At 40.5% G+C, this 20,163-nt stretch overlaps 1 protein-coding gene across 3 annotated transcripts in view; it reads right to left on the bottom strand.

Moving 5' to 3' along the window:
• Positions 1-19,602, bottom strand: part of LOC106859772 (ubiquitin-conjugating enzyme E2 E2) — a 198,789-nt gene extending 179,187 nt beyond the window's left edge. Inside the window, exons 1-3 of one of the 3 annotated variants that reach the window (XM_014887256.2) lie at positions 19,283-19,602; positions 14,581-14,769; positions 6,469-6,519 (exon numbers count right to left, since the gene is read on the bottom strand). In XM_014887256.2, coding sequence (XP_014742742.1) covers positions 6,469-6,519; positions 14,581-14,756 — 227 coding nt within the window. In that variant the 5' untranslated portion in view covers positions 14,757-14,769; positions 19,283-19,602. Of the gene's footprint in view, positions 1-6,468; positions 6,520-14,580; positions 14,770-18,258; positions 18,348-19,282 lie in introns of those variants that run through there. The other 2 variants (XM_088164101.1, XM_088164105.1) reach the window with 2 other exon arrangements.
• Positions 19,603-20,163: the final 561 nt, after the last annotated feature.

Below are 20,163 nucleotides of genomic sequence, written 5' to 3'. Positions count from 1 at the left end.
GGGCTTTATTAAGGAGATTACAAAACCATGGATGTAAAATATTAGTTTTAAAATATAAATCAAATTCTGGCTCATAGGAAAAACAACAAAAAAACCCAACAAAAAAAATCTCCTACCCTAAACCAACACCTTTGTTAAGCAATTTAGGAGAAGACAAAAGAAATGTCTGTGAGAGGCAGTCTGAAAAATTCTGGAGCTGAAAGCATTGGGGACTGCTCTTGTACACCGTAGGAGACTGACTTACAAAGACCAGCTGCAACTCAAAATGAAACTGCTGGAAAAAAAATTTTCTGTTCAGAATTTCCCACACTAAAAGCATCAAAGTGTTTCGTTTTACCCTTGCTACAGTTCTTCACACTACCTTCCCCAACTCACAATTTAAACCAGAGATTTAGTTATTTTCTACACTAAGCACATTGCAAATATCAAGGAATCTACCCATGTCCATCACAGGCTGCTTTTTGAGCCTTTTTCTGCCCTTTCCTGCTTCAAGGAATGTGTGATCTTCCTGACCCCTCCTTATGCCCCAATCTCATTTCTCTGCTTCAGCTGTGCCGTAAGATGTGCTCTGGCATCTCCCTGACCTTCCAAATCTGCACTCACACGGTGCTTGCTGAAGTACTCTTATTCTTCTCTAACACTAGTTTCTCTTTTCTTCTCCTCCTGGGAGAGGAGTTGTCATCATTCAAAAAACTGGGAGAACTGGCAGAAATCATGTGGAGGTATTGTTCAGCTGGGAGGTATTAATGGATGTTGTCAGACAGTGCCTTACATCGTCATCACGGAGTGAAGTTGCCAGACCTGGCAGGCAGCCAGTGGCAGGTTCCCTTTACCGCCTTTCTTTCTTTTATTTCCTCTCCTGCCTTCATCAAAGTTGCTAACTTTTCAAGCCACCAATAGCCACAACACATTCTGAAGCTTTTGAGCGTTGCATGTAACCAATCCTAAAATCACCCCAAAACTGCAGGCAATAATGCAATCAAGCAGATATTGAAAACTCAGTTTATTCAATGACAAAAACAAAAAAAAGTTCAGTGTTCTCTAATAAATTTTCATATCAAACATAGATTTTTAAAGATACTAGATGACTAAAAAAAGCAGCTATATTTTAGAGGGCCTTCCAAGTACACTGCATATCTTGACACATGGAAGACCCATGAAAAGAAACATCTGTGTTATTTTTAGAAAACAGATGCTTTGTAAACAATATGACATTGAAACGTCACTTTTACAGTGAAAATAAACAGATTTTTTAAAGAAATGTTTTAATACAGTTACATACTTCAGAGCTTAAAGCACAAATTACGGTTCTGCACTGTCTTAAAAGAAAATAACTAAAAGAATGAAAAGGTTACATATCAAAAAGTAATCTGACACTTTTCATCCAAGGTACTTCAAGGTACCAAAGTAACAAAATCTAAATACCTAACCAGTTAAAAAAACCAGCAAACTAATTTAAGTGATAAAACACAGCATGGTTGCTATTTTAAAATACAATCCCAATGTGATTTTTAACTTGCATATCTTTGGGACATTTTTCTCGCTGCTTTTGAAGCAGAAAGGGACTCAAAAATAAAACATAAAGCAGATGCAGTGAGTACTCAAACTTTTCAACCATCCTTATCCAACAGAATCCTGCATCCTAGTATAAACCACTTCTACATTTACCTTTTTGACTAAGTTTTGCTATTTGCTGTTAATTCTAAAGAGACCAGGCTAAGGTATATACAATATACCTTATTGTTCTGTGTCACATGTTCTCAAGAAGGTGACTAGCAGCAGATCAAAATAAGTCTATACAGGCAGACAGTAAACTCCATGAGTAACACAATGGGAAGGGAACCTGAATTCAGGCTGGAGATATTTGCAAAGAAAAATGTCCAGAGAAAGCATTTCTTACTACAGTTTTTCATCCTGCTCACACATTAGCATCACAGCCATGTGCCTGTGGCAACAGACTGATGCCTCCCCAAGCCAAACAATCAAAATCACAGAGCACAATTGCAGGGTAGATACTTGCTGTACCTGCTGCTCCAGGTCTCTCCACTTCTCTCCCTCTGCATTTCAGAGCAAGGCTGACCATCTTCTCCCTCCCAGTTTTTCCCTGATATTGTGCTCCCTGTTGTTTTCTGCTCCTGACACTTGTGCCACCTCTTTAGCTTTAAAATAGCTCTAGGAAGGAGTTTAAACGTGGCCCCAAAACCAATAACTGAAATTGCTGGAATTCATATAATCCCATGGAGTTGTGAAGATCCCAGCCCCAACATTTCAGCAAAAACAGAGTCAAAGCAATATTAAACAGCAATGATGGACTCCATACAGTCATTAATAATAGAAGAGGTATCCATGAGGCACACTGACCTCTCTCCCTAAGACAAATTGAGAATTTTGCCATTCCACTTGGCTCTTCTCAACACCATCCCAAAAAGAACTGTTTCTAGTATTATCAGTGTGATTAGTTTTCAAAAGCAAAATACTAGAATCACATATGCTGGTTGCTTCTCAATTTTGCAGACAGTATAAAAAGCAAGTTAATGTAATGAGTCAAACAAATGGAAGAGATAAGACTACACACAGGATTTTAAACTGATTGTTTTGGAATGAGAGTCATTCTGCCCACTAAGCTGCACAGTCCTTTACAGTGTATTTCTAGGCCTCAAGCATTACTTATATTGCTAGAGGGTAGAAGAAATGAAACGTAAAAAACATAATAGGAATTGCAGTAAATGCACAAAAAAGAGAAGAATGGTGAAAAGCACACTAGAGAACACCAAAAGAAAACATGAAGGGGAAGATAGGTAATATCAGTGACTTAATAGGAAAATTTGGAGCACTTGCTCCAAGTGGTGTCCACAGAGAGCGGCTATTCATTTCATGCTGGCTCTCCTTGTTTCCAGCTGCTAAGTCCACATTGAAAGAAGCTAAAAATACATGAAATCCTTTCCAAATATTATTTTCCTATATAAGCAATTGGTATAAGTTGCCACAGAGATGTTGTTCCCTTGCCAGTGAGAAGGAAAATAGTACACAAGAAGCTGTATTCTGTGAAATCTTTTGTCTTATGCACAATACAGCCAAAAATTTGGGAAGTTTGAAAAGGCATTATTTTAGCTATAAGGATTTCCAACTGTTCCCCTCTTTCAGAAAGGCAATATAGGAAAATGACACTTAAATATGAGGATCTTATCACCTGTGAGAAAAGCTATACTCTGCACTACTTAGGAGCATAATATGTGTGCCATTTCTAGCAATCAAGCTTTGATATTTCAATAAGAGGGGAAAAAAAAAGACAAGAATGGCAAATGTCTACAATTTAGGTATACTATCTCCTGACAAACTGAAATTTCACAATGCTGCAGATTTAAAACATAAATGTACCTGCTTTGCATTCAGGACTGTCCTTGAGAGTAAATGCAGCTCAATGCAAAAGTAAAATGGGGGGAGGGATGGGACAACACATACTGAAAACCACCCGCTTCTTTCGGTTAAATGTGAAGTATAACAGGCTTTTTTATGACATGCCTTCCTCCAAAAATAGCAGTGATTACACTGCTCAACTCCCACACCCCCCCCTCAGCTTGGCTTTTTTACACGTAGAACATTATACATTCTCAGTCCTGAGGAAGGAGCCAAAGTTTGTGGAGCCAAGAGGACTCTCTCCATTGCCCAGTACCCAAACTACAGAAAAGGAAGTAGGAAGGCAGGCAACTCTAATTTCTGATAGTATTAAATCTTCTCTTAAAGCCAAAGTGACAGATTTTTTAGGAACTCTGAAACCCACAGCTTTCCACAGTTTTGGAATGATGCTGCAAGTCCCAGCAGCGATAATCTGCCAATTCCAAGGCACATTTGTGAGCAAGACTTTTTTTGTCTTCCAAACAAACACGAAGATTATACAGTCTATTCTCTTCACAGGGATGAGGCGGGGGAAATGTTAAGATCACAGCTGTTGCAGCAGTGCAAACTGCAGCTGGCCTTGGAGCTTGTAGCAACTGTGTAGCCCACCATGGGATTGAGAGATGCTTACTGTGCTACAGATACTGTTCCATTTGGGGCTTTTTTCATCAACTGGAGAAACCTGAAGCTATGGCCTGCTGTAGTTAATGAAAAGTCTTGCAAATCATCTTGCAGTATTCCACCTAAGTTCCAATTCTGCTCAAAAGCCTTCCCATCAGAACTTCCTAAGTAGTTGCTTAAGATAGCTGTATTCTTGAATAATACTTTCTTCACACCTTCTGTGACATTAAGTTTTCAGAATTATCACATTCCTGTTGTCCAGTCATGATTTATTTTATATATAAAAGAGTACATACAGTGGAGGCAAGATGGAATCGCAACCTTCCAAGTAGCCTACATCTGGAATGAGTTTACCTTTATGAAATATGGTCAGGCTTTTTAATAGGAAAAGCTATCATGTCTTTTAACAATGACCTAAATTTCACTAAAACCAAGAAAGGTTGGATCAATACTGTAGAGTAAGATATACTTGTACAATAGCTCAGCTTTCCTCATTATTCTGAAGAATAATGCCTGGTTGATACATTTGTTTCGTAACATTTAACTATAATAGAAAATAGATGAAGTTCAAATGAAAACACTGTTTAGACTATGTCAACAAAGCATAAAACTAAATGAAGTGATTCTGTATTGACTATGGAAACATATTTGCTAATATTAAAGTTAGTAATGGTTATCTATCACTCTATCTATCACAACATGAAGTAATTCTGCATCTTAAGAACTGTGTTAAAGCAGCAGACATGAAGTTAGATGTAATTTTGTGATTTTGCAAAACAGCATCATGGAGTGCACTTTATTGCTATTTTATCATTAGTGTAAATAATTCAGCAAAGCCAGAAAACATCCAGCTCAACTTGTTTTTTTTTGTAAATTGCAAGTCACCAAAGGGCTTTCCACTAAGATAGTCAATGCTTTACATTTGCACTTGCTAGCAAAAAAAAAAATCAAATATAATAGTTTCTTGTATACTGAAACAACTGCTTTTGTATAAAGAGAAAGCTTCAGAAAACCATAAAAAATGACACTGCTGTAAAAACCTGTAAGCCTTTTACTCCCAGTTCAAAGACTTAAGCATTCTTCTACAACAGACTGAAGTTTCATATTCATCTCAGTAAATCAATTCACTAATAGGCATCAGTCATCAACACAGAAGTAAAATCTGCCACATGAAACAGCTTTGATGTGATTGAAGACTCACACATAGTCCTAAGCGTGACATAACAGCTTAGCTATTAAAATGTTTTATCCAGCAAAAAACTGTTCGTCCTAATTGACTGAAATACTCTTTGAATGCTATTATTGCAAGGCTACTTGACTAAGCAGAGCTTTGGTACATAGCCACTTGACTTATATCTTGAGAACCAGCACAACCACATCAAATCTTGTTAGAGTATTTTCTTACACATACTTTTGTCAAGAGACCAGAAGAATAAAGCTGACTGTCATTTTTACTACCAGTTGCTTAGTTAATTCGATACTGAAACATACTGGGATACATTATAAAAGCTGCATGCAATCAGCCATTTCTATCAATCTTCCTTTCTAGTGCATTAACAGAATGAAACCTACTAACCACATCAGTTGAGATGGGTCGGCAGGACTGGGTGGAACCTATTCTGTACTGAGCCCAACCTCTCACCACGAGAGGTGCAGTAGCAGGGACTCCTTTAAACAGCAATGTGCAGCCCTGGCCCAGCTCCAACGCTGACCATATGTCACAAGCTGACAGATAAGAAGCCCGAGACAGCCATCTGAAAACAACTGTATACAGAACCAGCCACCAGACAGCGAGGGTTTCAAGGTCTATCTCATCATTCATTTCAAAGCCAATTTTAAACATACCAGAAGTAAACATACGTGACAAAATAAACCACAACCCAGGCCCCCTCACTGCCCCAACCAAAGCAAAACAAACCAAACTACAACAAAATAAAAAACCCAAAACAAACAAGCACACCATCATTATCAGAAAGTCTATATGATGCTATACTCAAATTCAAGAAGTGTCCATCGAATATCACAATTGATTGCCACAAACACAGTAAAAAAATTACTAAGTAACATTTTCCTTTCTACATTTTATTCACAGTATGTTAACTAGTTGCAAGAGAAAGGAATCAAATATACCAAGCAACTGCCACCAAGATTACATTTTACAGAATCAAACAAAATACTATATCCGAAACAAAGGGTGATTTGGTATTTGTCCTGTATGTATTAATGCATCACAGAGTTCATCCATTTATGCCACTACTTTGGTTACCAGAAAGTATGTCTTATGAACTCCATATATGTAGGCAACATACTATCTATCAGCTCTTATTCCAAAATTACTTAATAATCAGCACAAAGGAATAACTAAAATTTACTTCAGTCCCCTATGCAATTTCCACAGATCCACACATTTCATTTCCATATTCCAAATTAATAAAATCCAGTTGAACTTACCTACAGTTTGGAGGAGGGTCTAATGTAATTTCTGCAAGTTCTTTCTGAATTCTTAAAAGAAAAAAAAAGATATTATTAGGACTTTTTTTCAGTCTGTTTCTTTCAACTTTATGAACATTTCTACATCAATTAGTAGTAACAAAATATAATTCTTAGAATTTCTGGTTGAAAGCTGATCTATAATGTTTCGTGAAACTGTGCAAGAACATGTAGAAGTAAAAATCAAATATTTTCTGAAAAATGAACCTCCAATATGGAACAAATGCCATGAGCAGCCACCTAGAAAATCACACTTTTTCCATAGGTCAGGATTCTCAGCTCCTTTGCTCACTTATACAATTGCTAAATATCTCATATACCCTCCTTCTATTTCCCCTGCTACTATAAGCCTTAACAGTTCTTGCCCTCCAGAATACTTAGCTTCTTAATGTACATTGTACTGGCAGGCAAAACCCCCAACTCAAAGGAAAATTGCCCAGAATAAGCCCACCCAGGACTTCACAACTCCCTACATATTGGGGGCTGATATCGGGTTCCCCCAAAGGGAAGTGCTGCAGCTCCCTGGTCGGCCTGGGGACCTGCTCTGCCTTCCTTTTTACTGAGGGGAAAAAATTGGCTAAATGCTATCCCAGATGCAGTCTAATGAGGGCTGAGTAAAGGCAGATAAATCTCTTTCATCTGTCTATGGACTATGGCTCTGTTAATACCTCCCAGGAGGCAGCCCAGCCTGCTGCCTGCCAAGGCCCCCACATCATTCTGAGCAGAGATGATCCCCAGTATGGATCTGAGCAAGGGGCAAGTCCTCCCCACGTACATGGTGTTCATATGTCCTTGTTGAATTTCATGAGTTCTCTGTCAACCCTCTCCTGCAGCCCGGCCAGATCCCTCTGAGCCACAGCCTTGCCCCTGTGTGTACAAACTGCTTGTCATCTGAAAACGTCTCAGTGCTCTCTGCCACATCCTCCAGGTCACCAATAAAGACATTACAGGCACCCTGCCAGTGTTCTTCCTCCAGGGAGAGCAACGTGGTTGTTAAGGATTTCTGGGTATTCCCAGGCTGATGCTTCCAAGTCAAGTCCTTGAATACCTGATCTCTGCCACAGCTGGCAATGGGAGCTCTTTTCCCTTACACCAGCATCTGCATGAGAGCCAGTATCTTGACCTCTGAAGAAATTTAAGTATGCAGAATAGGATACAGAGTTCCCAAAGGAACTTGTGGGAGTTTACAGTTCCCAAAGACTTGCCAGATTATGATGCCATAAGAAGGACTGTGAATACCACCCTTCCTATAAACCACGTCCAAGGCTTTTTTATAGGCTGCTTCAGCACAAAAACATTAACATTTAGAAGGAAGAAGGAAAAGAAAAATCAATACATCCTCAGTATTTTCTTCTTGCCTTCTGCTTCACAAGATTTCATGCACAGAGCAAATTGCTATTCCTATTATTCCCTACACTAAAAAAAAAAAAAAACCACAATAATAACACTCAAATTCCTGAGGTAGGTGCTCAAGTCACAAGCCAAAGGTTCAAGCCTGACCTACACATATCTTGTTATTTTAAAAATGACTGCTACCCATTTTGCATATAAATACAGGTAAAGAAAATGACTTATCAAAATAAGCATTCAGATATATTAACATATATAATGTAAAAATAAGCAGTTTAATTCTTTTTATAATGTTACAGTCTGAACAAAATCTTGCATGTTAAGGAGTCTCACAGCTACTATCAAAATTCCCCTTATGCCACTATGAATCGATTTTATGGCTATAATGAATAAATGAACCAACAGCAGTAGAAGAACTGGCCTGAACCAGAAACGCCAGCTTTTATCATTCACATTCTGAAATAATTAGGACATACGTGGGCAAGATTTGTAGGCAGAGGTAATAATCATTCATTAAGACCTGATGAGATCATTGAAAAGATAAAAATACTCTTCCAGATGCTTAGATTTTCTTCTAACTTCTATGCATATAAATACAGGCAAAGCAAATGGCTTATGAAAATAAGCATTCAGGTATATTGGCATATATAATATAAAATGCCTCTGCATGTACCAACTGCTTGCACTCATCTTGGTGCCATCTGAAAACCTTAAGAGTGCACTCTGCCATATTCTCCAGGTCACTCATAAAGACATTACAGGCATCCTGCCAGAGCTTTAACTCCAGAGAGAGCAACTTTGCTGTTAAGGATTTCTGGTCATTCCCAGGCTGATGCTTCCAAGTCAAGTCCTTGCATACCTGATCTCTGCCACAGCTGGGTGTATATACCCTACATACAGAGCTGCTGTACACCCCACAAACACACAAAGTTATTTCTGTAGAGGGGGAGCAATTTAATCTTTACTTGTTTTTTCCTACTCATTGAGATGTTTTTACCTCCAGCATACAGAATTCCTCCAATAAATATCATAACTTTCTAATAAAAATAAAGGCACAGTCTGCTTAATCAAGCACGACATCATTGTAGTAACACTGAAAGTCATCCCATTTTTTAATTAGTGAAGTTAAAGCACAACAGAAATGTTGTTTTAAAACAGTTAGCCTGTTTAAATAATCCTAAAAAATCACAACTTTTAGCAGGGAGATCTTATAACTGCGGGAATGCTTAAAATATTTCTTCTGCGTATTACAAAATTCTGCCATGATTTTGAAATTTTTACTATCACAAATTCAAACTACAGAAAACCTAGGCTGCATGAAAACTTCAATTTTGTGGTTTATGAGTTCCTTTTGCTTTTTCAGCCTTGTTTGAAGTTACAGAATGATGGCATTGCACTTTTATTACAGAGTCAGAGATCATTCCTTTGTTTTACATATAGTAGTAAAAACAGTCAATATTTCACGGCATTAGAGTGAGTATGAGGCATGTCAAGAAATGATTGACAACTTCAACGACTTTAGTCCTAGATCAAAAACTTTACATTCTTCCTCCTAAATCCTAACCCACGTTCCTTACATTCTGAAAACAAAATGATCTCTCATTTTCTGCATCTGTTCTAGCTCAACCCAAAACTTCTAATGCCAAGAGCACTAAAACGGCCCTTTATCAAGCTATTCTGTGATTGAGCAGACACAGACAAACCACCTTTCTGCTTCAAGACATAAAAATTGATCAGATAGCCCTGTCTATTCATGTTCAAAATACATCATTGCTCTTGCAAACATCTAAGAAAAAGAGATGTTTAATTCATTATTATTTTTATACAAACAAGATAAACATTAATACAATACTGTCCATCAATTGCTCCTCAGCAAGCTGTCCATGTTTTGTCTCCTAGTCTGTGGTGTCCCAAACTAAAATTAATTTATACACCTTACATTTCTTTTGTTGCAACCTTAATTTACCTTGCATTCACGCTGAGAGCTCATTCATAAGCAGTTTCTGTAGAACAGCTGACACGTAGCTTGTTCACATGTCACAGCATTCAAAGTTACAATTAAATCATCGGACAGCATCCCAGAGAGCCTTGCACTGATAGAGACCTCCAGTGTGCAAGCAGCCCTTTGTCTGCACGTGCTCTGGCACTCGCCTGATATCCCCACTGAGCAGCCCTCGGAATCTGCCATACGAGAGGACGTGCCTCATTTCCTCCGCTGAGCACAGAGGATCCACCGCGAGAATACGCGGCCTCTGGCAACAAAACGGTATTTTCTGGGTCCTTTCTGGCATCTGTTTCTTTGGATTTTCTGCCTCAGTAACAGTTATGTTTAGCAATGCCAAAGAGGAAAAACCCTCTAAGTTAAAACCATTATATATATCCAGTTTATATTTAAACTAATAACTTTATGGTTTACTACATATTGAACAATGGGGATGATGGCAAGAAGTGAGGCCCTTGCTAGTAATCGAAGCCCTGGGCTCCACACATAAGACATTTAATTTGCAATGTCAGATCTGACACTTTGTTGGGTCTTAGAGAAGTCATTTGACTCTTCTCTCTCATATATATATATACATACACACATACAAAGGAAAAAACAACAAAAAACAAAAAAACCCCCACCATTTTGTTAACAGAAAAGAACAAACACAGTTGCCTTCCAGTAATGGTGCAAAGGTTAATCTACTCAAACTCAGAAGCATGAACATATATAGTGAATTTCAAACATTATTAATTCTCACAGACACATATTTACTACTGTACCAAGTCAAAAGGGACTGAGAGTTGTTTTCTTCATGAAACAGTTCTCTAAAGCTAAGAGAGATGTGAACATGCTAGAGAATTTCTCAACATTATTAATAGGAAAAGAAATAAAACAAAGGACTACATGACAATAAACTATTTTTACCACATCTACTTTTCTAAACTACATGTCTCTCTACCCATGAAAGCCAGATGAATCAATACCCTATACCAAAGAATATACTACTTAGAAAATACTTTAAAATGCAGTCACTAATAAGTATTTCAATACTAAATAAATTGTGACTGAGCAGGAAATTGATCAGTTGATGGTTATGTTCATACTGGAGGAAAAGAAATATTCTCGCCTACTTACTAAAAGATGGATAAATGACAAGGATATTTCTTGTAAGAAAAAGCACTCCATATTTTGCCGTCATGTTCAACATGCTAAATATCATTTCCAGATTCTGTGATAAACCTCTCAGGAGAAAGAAAGCGGGGGGGGAGGGAAAAAATGCTCAGTTTTGTTGAATTTCAAACCTATTTAATCTATCACTTATTTGCTCCTCCTTAAGGCTGAAACTTCTCTGAATAATGAAAAGATTACAACTAAAGTTGTAGAGTTCACAATTCATTGTAGGCACAGATATTTATTAAAAAATGTCAGGATTGGACATAAAGGTTTACAGATTTTCAACCAACTTCAGGAGCCAAGCAAAACAATACATTTATTTGTTGAGCTACTATGACAGCCAAGAATGGTTACACTTCTCTCAATCCAAAGGTCATGCTAAGATTTGCTACTTAAGAGGTAACAAGATGCCTGCTGTTTTCAAGGACAGCAATTCAATTCCGTGTCTGAACTGTGATTGTGATATGCAGCGAGTTTCTCAATCTTGACATGTTGGGTAAGAAAGGTTGCTATTTAAGGTGATGCCCTCTGGGTGAGGAAAATTGAAGGACCAGTACACTGCACGACATATGCTGTAAGCTATTACACCTGTATAGCAGCCAGTCCTGAAGTATTCACAGAGAAAGACAGCGTGTGATGGCATTCTGCCTTCTTGATGCCATCCACAGCAATGCTAACAGAAGAAACTCTGTATCTCGATACCAAAAATCTTACTCAAATGGAAATTTGAATAGTTTCATACAGCCTCTGTAATCAGATCACTTTGGAAAGCAGTTAAGTTGCATGAACAGCATATTCATACATAAGACACAGGAGCAGTTTACTATTACACAAGCAAAAGGCATCACAGTGCTAAATCTTGATTTATATATAAAACCTCATGCCATTGAAAATTCTTTAAATCTAACTGACTACATAAACATACAAACAAAAAGCAAAACAGAATAGATATGCACAAACCTTCCTTCATATACTGTAGGTATCATAACGCAATCCAAAAATACTGTGGCTACAATTCCATATGCAGGAAAAAGCTTTCCAAGCGAGAAAATCTGATTTCCAAACTCAGGTTAGAATCAAGTCTGTAGTCTGTAGACTTTAGCTCCAGTGAACTTGCTGGTGTTTGATGCTTTTAACAGGAAGTAAGTAATCTTGACGAAAGTCACAACTGTGCTACACTCTGCGGTTTGAGCCTTTTACTGATTTTAGCAGAGCTGACTCCTTTCACTATAATAAAGGTACAAGAGTACCTTTATTTTTAAATGAAGAATATTTTTAAAAGAGTACCTTTATTTTTAAAGGTACAAGATGAATAAGAGCCTTATTAATCCTGCACAATTTCTCATTCCTAATAAACTAAAATAACAATATTACTATGAAGATATTTTATACAGACCGTTTCGGTAATACTTACCACACATTGAGAACTTTTAGACATTTTTCCTTACTTTCCTTTATGCTACTCCTCTCATTTTTAGCCTCTACTTTAATTTCTGATTTAGCTTTCTTGAGACACTACTGATTTTAATTAAAAAGCACAGAAACAAAACTTGCAATACAAAAACCTAGCCAGATTAGAGAAGGTGCAATCCAATTCTAACACAATGATAAACTACTGAATATTAAAGAACAAAAAAAAAGGGGAAAAAATACTAATGATACTAATAAAAACCCCCATTACGATAAAAATTGTTCCTGTAATTCTTCGAGAAAGTGCTACGACAACCAGCACTCCTAAAATAAATTTTTCTTCAGAAATACTATATACATATCTACAGAGCTACCGTAAGTCATGTCAGCTTTTAAAATGTATAATCAAATGTATATTTCTTAAATATATAATCAATATTACTGCACATGTGAAACTAGCTTTAGAGTCTAACTGGCAAATGTACTGATGTCAGCAACTGATGGCATAATTAGTTTCAGCAGAACCATAAGCAGATATGATTAAACTTTAAAAGGTTTAAGTAATTTTATCACTGTAAAATGCTTGTTGATAAAAGCTCTAAGCTTTGAAGATACAAAGCTAAGATTAATAGACCAATTTCTGACATATCATTATTAATTTTTTAATAGGATAGTGTCCACAGGCCCTAGAATTGTAGCATCATTACACCAGGCATTGTACAAAGTTCAGAATACACAGACTGCTTTCTAAAGATGCTTGAAACTGTTTTTATGACCTTAAAAGTCATGACTAATCCAATATTTCTAATATTTAAAAAATAATAGTAACAGGAAGCAGACGAAAGAGAAGACCAGAAACTATAACAGCTGTTAGGATTAACTACATGAATAACATCATGGTTTGTAGTCAAAGCTGGGTGGAGTTTTTTCCCTTCTTGTCATAAAAGGAAGCACAGGCAAGTTTTGCTGGCCATTCTCTAAGTGATATGACCAGGTAATCTCCTAATAGTGTCATAGCAGGAATAGGTGTCCAGAAAGTATTTCTCCAGGGAATTAAAAATGAAGAAAAACTAGCTGTAAGAAAGGTATCTATAGCAGAAGAAAAGCATGACAGTACCTCACTGGAAAGACAAAAGATAGTTCAGAAAAGGATTTAATGGTAAGGGACAGATTAAGGCAAAACAAAGATTCGAATCCTGACGAGATGCACACGTTTATATACCATTATTTACAGGCTCTGACTACAAGCATATGTTATAAATTATGGTAGCAGGGGCTTGATGCTTCTCCTTTACTACAGCACCACAATGGTACAACTCCAGTGTTTTCTCTTGTAGTTTACACAGCCTTGGACTAGCAAAGAAACGGGATCTGGGAATTCTACATTAGGACAGTCTGCAGAATTGATCTCTTGTCAGATCATTTTATGAGTGCTTTTTAACTTCAATCACTATAATCCCACTTGCCCAGACTAACAACTCTACATGTACTAGGGAAGCAACACTAAACTGTAAATTCCTTCTGTCTGCTCTGAGCAAGACAATCGTTATCTGGAGATGAACATGATAGCATAGAATAATTTAAATAGCTATTCTATAAACCAACCTTTCATCTTAATCAGAAAAGGGAGGGAAAATAAATGGGTATTAAAACAGATCATAGTTTAAAAGTAATGAAACCAACATAGATTTGTTGTTCATTCAAGTATTTTTGACCTGACCACCTGGGAAAAGAAAAGGCAGTACTTCATGGCAATAGGTATTACAGTAGTCCTAACATGCTGAGTTACTGAACTGTCTGAAATGTTTATGGCTAATTAGCTGTAAGTTACACTGACAAGTTTCAACATCAGTCATACATACATATACAGAGATATATTTTATAAGGCTACAAAACTGTCTGAGTTTTATTAGCAATAAAAAAATGTCAGCTTTTATCACGCAAGCAACTATTAAAACCATGTGAAAGAGGCAAACTGGCAAAGAAAGGAAAAACTATACAGGTCTCATTACTGTGACCAGTCTCAAAAGGCTATTACACTGATACAGTTATAATAAAACAATCAGAAAATTAATATATTGAGTCAATACATGGATCTGATGGCCAGCTGAAAGAAGAAAAAGGAAAATAAACAACCAGGAAGAACACTGTACCTTTTAGCACTAGTTGACAATTTAGCAGCTGTTTTGCTTGATATTTTCCCCTCTTTTTTCTTGGGTTGAACTTGCTCCCTTTCTTGTTCCTGTTGAGCACCTTCACGCTGATCTCCATCAGAGCTGCCTCCACTAGTGCTTGGACTATCATCCACTCTCTGCCCCTCTGTAGACATGGCAGATGCTGCACTGAACAAAGACAAACAACCAAAGTTAGCTTTTTGAGAAGAAACTGCCTAATTGTATTTCTTACATGCTTAAGAAAAGAACACAGGGGATATATGTCTTTGTCTTAATGAAATAATGCTTGTGTCACAGTAGTTCAGTAATCCTTGTACTGAAGAGTTTTGCCACAAGCATCTTAATAATTCAGGAGCTGGCAATTTTAAAACCTATACCACTACCACCCCTAAAACACCCCAACCAACCCAGAAACAAAAAAAATATAAACACACAAACCAATCCCCCTGCCAAACTCCTCATATATATATATATGAAAACCAGAAGTTATTGAAGTGGGAAACATAATCCTGCAAGTATAAAACCATTAATTGTGAATTATGTTTTTAAACACTCAGCAGTACCATGAGTTAGCTGTCCCATCAACTATGCTACCAGTTCAAATCTACCAGAGTTAGTTAAAAACTGAGAGTTCTTACTATCTTAGGACTCTCTGTTATCCCATATGAAACAAATCTGTGGGCTCATTCCAAATCTACAATGTGGGTTTCCACATTACAAAATCCACATCTTGGCATGCTTGATGGAAATACAGAACTAAAAAGCTCTAACACAGGACTGTTTGTATTTACTAAAACGGTGAACACGTTGGTAGAGGATATAAGGAAGTTTTTTCCTGACATTTCATTCAGGCAACGTGAGGCAACAAACTTGCCAGAGAACATGAGCAGCAAGAAATCTCAGCATATTTCAGAAGTCAAGTTAATGCTTTATTCACACACTTCTGATACTAGTTAGCTATTTTAATTTCTTCCTTCATTTTAAATAGTATAACAATATGCCGACAGATGAAGAATTACAAGCCCACTGTTACAGCTGTCATGACTTCTCAAACTGTTTTAATGAAGGGCAGATGTCCACGAAAAACTCTTACTGAATTAGCATATGTGGTGGCACTGACTGATTAAAAAAAAGCAAAAAACCCAAACCAAACAAAAATCCCAAACCAAAACACAGGTCTTTCCTTTAATTCCAAATCTGTACCTTATATACCTATGATATATCCTTCTCTAGAGATTTTTAATAAAAAGCACACAGGCCCAAATGTTCCTTGCTTACACCCACGCAATCCCCATATATCTGGGTAGTTTTCTGATCAAATCTGTCTGAATGAAGAATTTGCTCTTTCATACACAAAGAATTTCAAATTGCTGTGAACTTCGACTCGCTTTTCCTCTTACCTATGTACAGACATTATCACAATTAAGAACAAAACCATTCACCTTGACTATTATATGTTTTAAGACTCGCTCAGGGGAGAATAATGAGATTTCAGGCTCAGATTCAACCATGCTTGTTCTGTGGATTAAACAAAGTTCATCTCCCTGTACATATTTATGGAAAGAGACAGCAAAGGAAAAGTAAATTAATATGAATGCCAACAGGGTTATGTTGAAAAGGATGCTTTTTAAAGAAGCTTAAGTGTTCCTGATAGAGAGCAGAAATAAATTTACTCCTATACTGAAAAACCCTTACCAAGATCTAATTCTCTCAAATAATACACACTATGGAGTAGAAGAAATAATCTCTTCAGGCATTATTGACACATCCAAATAACTTCAGGGGGAATTAGGTCTTTTTCATCTATTTCGTGAAGCTATACTGAAAAAGAATTCTGGAAGTATGGCACCCCTTCAAAATGTTTAGACATTAAAAGAAGCAGCAGGCAATACCAAGTGAGAGGTGACTAAAGTTTCTCTTAATTAGCTCAAGCTGCATTTTTTATTTTATAACAGAAAATAATATTTTCATATCTAAATATATATAAACACACAACATTTATATGCTCATTAAGGTAACTGAAATAATGCTGAGTTTCTGCCTTAAAATTAAAATACAGAAATTGTCCATTCCTAGAGAACAATTTCTCCTATAGTACAGCTACAACAATATATTCAACATAGTTTGTAAATTTACACAGGCTGACTTTCAGGTATTTAAATCCTGGTTGTCAGATTTCAAGGTAAAAGCAGCAGAACACTTACAGGTAATAAATGACAAAAGTATCACATTCTGACAAGTCAAAATATGCAACTATAATGCAATTTCGATAGTAAGTACCCATTTTCCTTGCTTCTACATAAAGTTAAAATACAATCTCATCTCTTTTCATAACACTTATGTTGGCCTTTATTTGCCCTAGATTTTACTTCTGACCTTTGCTTAATACATCTAATTTTAAAAGGAAAATTTCTCTCTTCACAATGTACATTGAACACTGCAGGCCGGAAAGTTAAAATCATATTTAATAATGCTTATATGCATAGGACATCTGCTATGAATAATCTTGGCTATAAATACTACTATTATCCAAAAAACAACTGTATTCACTTCATAAGTTCAGGTTACTATCCAGCAGATGAATACTGTAACAGTAGCCCAGAGCATATAATTACTGTAACATGTAATGCCAGCATTTACAAGAGGAAAATGCTTAAATATGTCACTTGATGTCTGGCTAGTTTGGGGGGGGAGTGGCTTTTGGGTGGTTTTTTCCTTTCTCCTTCTATCCCTGTCCCCCTTCTGACATCCAGGCAATCCTTTCTATTCCCTCTCCTCACAATACCTGCATTTTTAGGAAGTTTTGTTCAAGGGATGCCCAATATTGCAGTAAAGGCGTGCTTTAAGGGGCCTGAAATTAGACACTTCAAATTGGGTCAAACTCAAAAGACACACAAACATATAAACAAGTAAGAGAATGGTGGCGGGGGGGAGAAATCAACTGAGAGAATGACACTGTGAAGAAAGCATTTCGGTGCCACTAACACAGACAGAAATACAAGATACTCCTTGAAGAAGAGCTGTAATTGTATTTGCAAGTGTCACACGGAGCAAGAGGGGAGACACACGATGTCCAGGTTCCCTGCTGCCGGGCTAGTCTACATTCACACGAGGGTTGCTAACCTCCCGGCTGCTGTGCAGAGAAAAATGAGCAGAGGGGACAGAGGAAGGAACGAAGGGGGACTTAAAAGTCTCTCCCTTAACGTGAGATGAATCAGCACAGAGACAGATTACAAGTGTAACTACAACTATCAATTCGAAGTGAAGAGTGTCCCAAATATTTTGTTTTGTCAAATATATCTATTGGCACCTTCTCTTTCCTCCCCAAACTAAAACTAAAACCAAAACAACAATAACAAAAACAAACAAGCCAACAACAACAACAAAACCGACAAAAACCACACCAAACCAGCAGTCATTATCACACATCACACAAAAAAAAAAAAAAAAAAAAAAAAAAAAAAAAAAAAAAAAAAAAAAAAAAAAAAAATCCACCAGTCAGGGACAGCAAGATCCTAGCAATGTGCAGATGGGTCCCAAGGGCGGCAGAGCTAGTGATGATGTCTTTCTAAAGCGCTCGTAATTTCCTATAAGCCAAGATAAATTGAATATTTCTGCAGGGTCCACCACGAGCAGCAATGGCAGCAGCCGCCTTACTTCATCTTCATTAGAAACCATAAAGGGCAAAAAGACCACAACGTCGCGGGACGGGAGGCAGAAAGAGCCCGGCCTGTGGCAGGGGAGGGTTCGCCACCGAGAGGGGCACCCGGAAGGATGGGACGGGACAGGACAGGACGGCAGCCCCGGGCTCCCACGGCCGCGCGTGGGCACACGTCGGGAAGCCCCCGCCGTACGGGAGCGGCTGGGGGCCACGAGCATCCCCAAAAACACACACCCCCCGCACTCCCACGGCCGGGCGGGCGGCGGCCGGGCCACGGTGAGAAGTAGGAGACAACCGAGGAGAGGAGGAGACTGCGAGAGGAAGACGTCGGGGGCACATGCGGGAAGGGAGAGGGGTTGGGCTGCGGGGCTCCTCGGGGCGCGGGGGGGGCGGGGGGCGTAGTGCCTTTCCCGAGGGGTTCCAGCCCGGGGTGCCCACCGCTACGGCGGGGGGTGTGAGAATATCGCATCCCAGGAGGCTGATCGTGGTGGGGGGTAGGGGGTACCCGGGTGCCCGAGCGACCCAGGGGCGCAGAGAGTGCGCGGAGACCATGCGGAGCAGGGCCAGAGGGGTGGTGGGGAGCGGGGGTGGTCGCTGCCCCCGCCCGCAGCAGGGCGAGCAGGACAAATGGACACGGAAGAGTTGCTGAAAGGGTGTGGGGGTGCTGAGGAGCAATGGAGGCTGGATGGAGCCTGGGGGAGCGGGGAGCGCCGGCAGAGATGCCGAGGTGGCCGGGGGCGGCGGGGGGGCGGCCGGGACGGTTGCTATGAAAGGGCACGGCCGAGGATGACAAGGAGGGGAAGGGGGTACCAGGCAGCACCGGGGGGATGCGGAGAGGGGAGGGAAGATGAAGGATAAAGATAGAGACAGAGGGTGGTAGATAAATGTGGGGGAGAGGGTGCTGCCGCGGGGGAGGGATGGCGAGTGCCGGGGGGGGGTAGGAGCCCGGCGGGGGGAGGGGAGGCAGACGGGGCAGAGGTAGGTGTACCCCGGCAGAGATGGGGGGAAAGCCGCTGCTACCTGCAGGCGAGCGCAGGTCTCTCTCTCGCTGGTGCCGGGCACAGGCTGCGGGACAATCCGTCGCGGTCGCCCCGACTCCGGCCAGGCGCGGGGCTGGAAAGGGGCTGCAGCCGCTCACTGAGTCATGAGCCCGCTCCCCCGCACTCCTCGCTCTCGGCTTCCTCTCCCCTTTGCCGTCTCTCCCGAGCAGCAGCGACGGCCGCTGCTGCCGCTTCTCCCGCCGCCGCTCCTGCCCCCGCTGCCCGGAGAGAAGTGAAGCCGCTGCCGCGCGCGCGCGCGCACCCCCGCCGCCGCCTCCGCGCGCGCGCGCGCCCCCACCCGTCCGCCCGGCGCCGCGCGCGCGCGCGCCCGCCAGCCAATTATCCCGGGCGCTCGCGGGCGCCGAGGGAGGGGCGGGAGGGCGGGGGCGCGCGCGCGATTTCGGCAAGGGAGCGGGGGGGGGGAAGTGACGGGAGGGGGAGCGCGGGCGGGCGCGTGCCCGCGGGGGCTGGCGGAGGCCGCGCGCCGCCGGGCAGGGGGGAGGGGCAAGAGGCGGCGGCGGGAGCGCGCGTTAAAGGGAAGCACCGGGGGCTGGGCGGGGTCAGCGGGGCAGAGGAAGAAGGAGGAGGCGGGAGGGGATGAGGCGAGCGGGGATCTTCGGCCGGGGATTCGGGGGGGATGGAGGTGAGGGTACCCGGCCTTTTCTCCCTGCCGCCGCCGGGCCGCCGCGGGCCCCCACGCCAAAGTCCGGGAGGTGGGAGGGGCGGGCCGGGACAGGGCAGGGCAGGGGGCGGTGGAGGCCGGTATCAACTTTCTTGGCTCTTCTGGTCTTTTTCGGCTCCTTTGTTCCCCTCGCCCGTCGCCCCCTCCTCCGCCCCCTCCCCGGTCCTGCCGGCCCGCCC

The sequence above is a fragment of the Sturnus vulgaris genome, chromosome 1, assembly GCF_052056855.1.
Source record: "Sturnus vulgaris isolate bStuVul1 chromosome 1, bStuVul1.hap1, whole genome shotgun sequence".
In the NCBI taxonomy this organism is placed as follows: domain Eukaryota; kingdom Metazoa; phylum Chordata; class Aves; order Passeriformes; family Sturnidae; genus Sturnus; species Sturnus vulgaris.
Note: the sequence above shows the minus strand (reverse complement) of the source record. Positions and strands in the feature narration are given on the sequence as shown.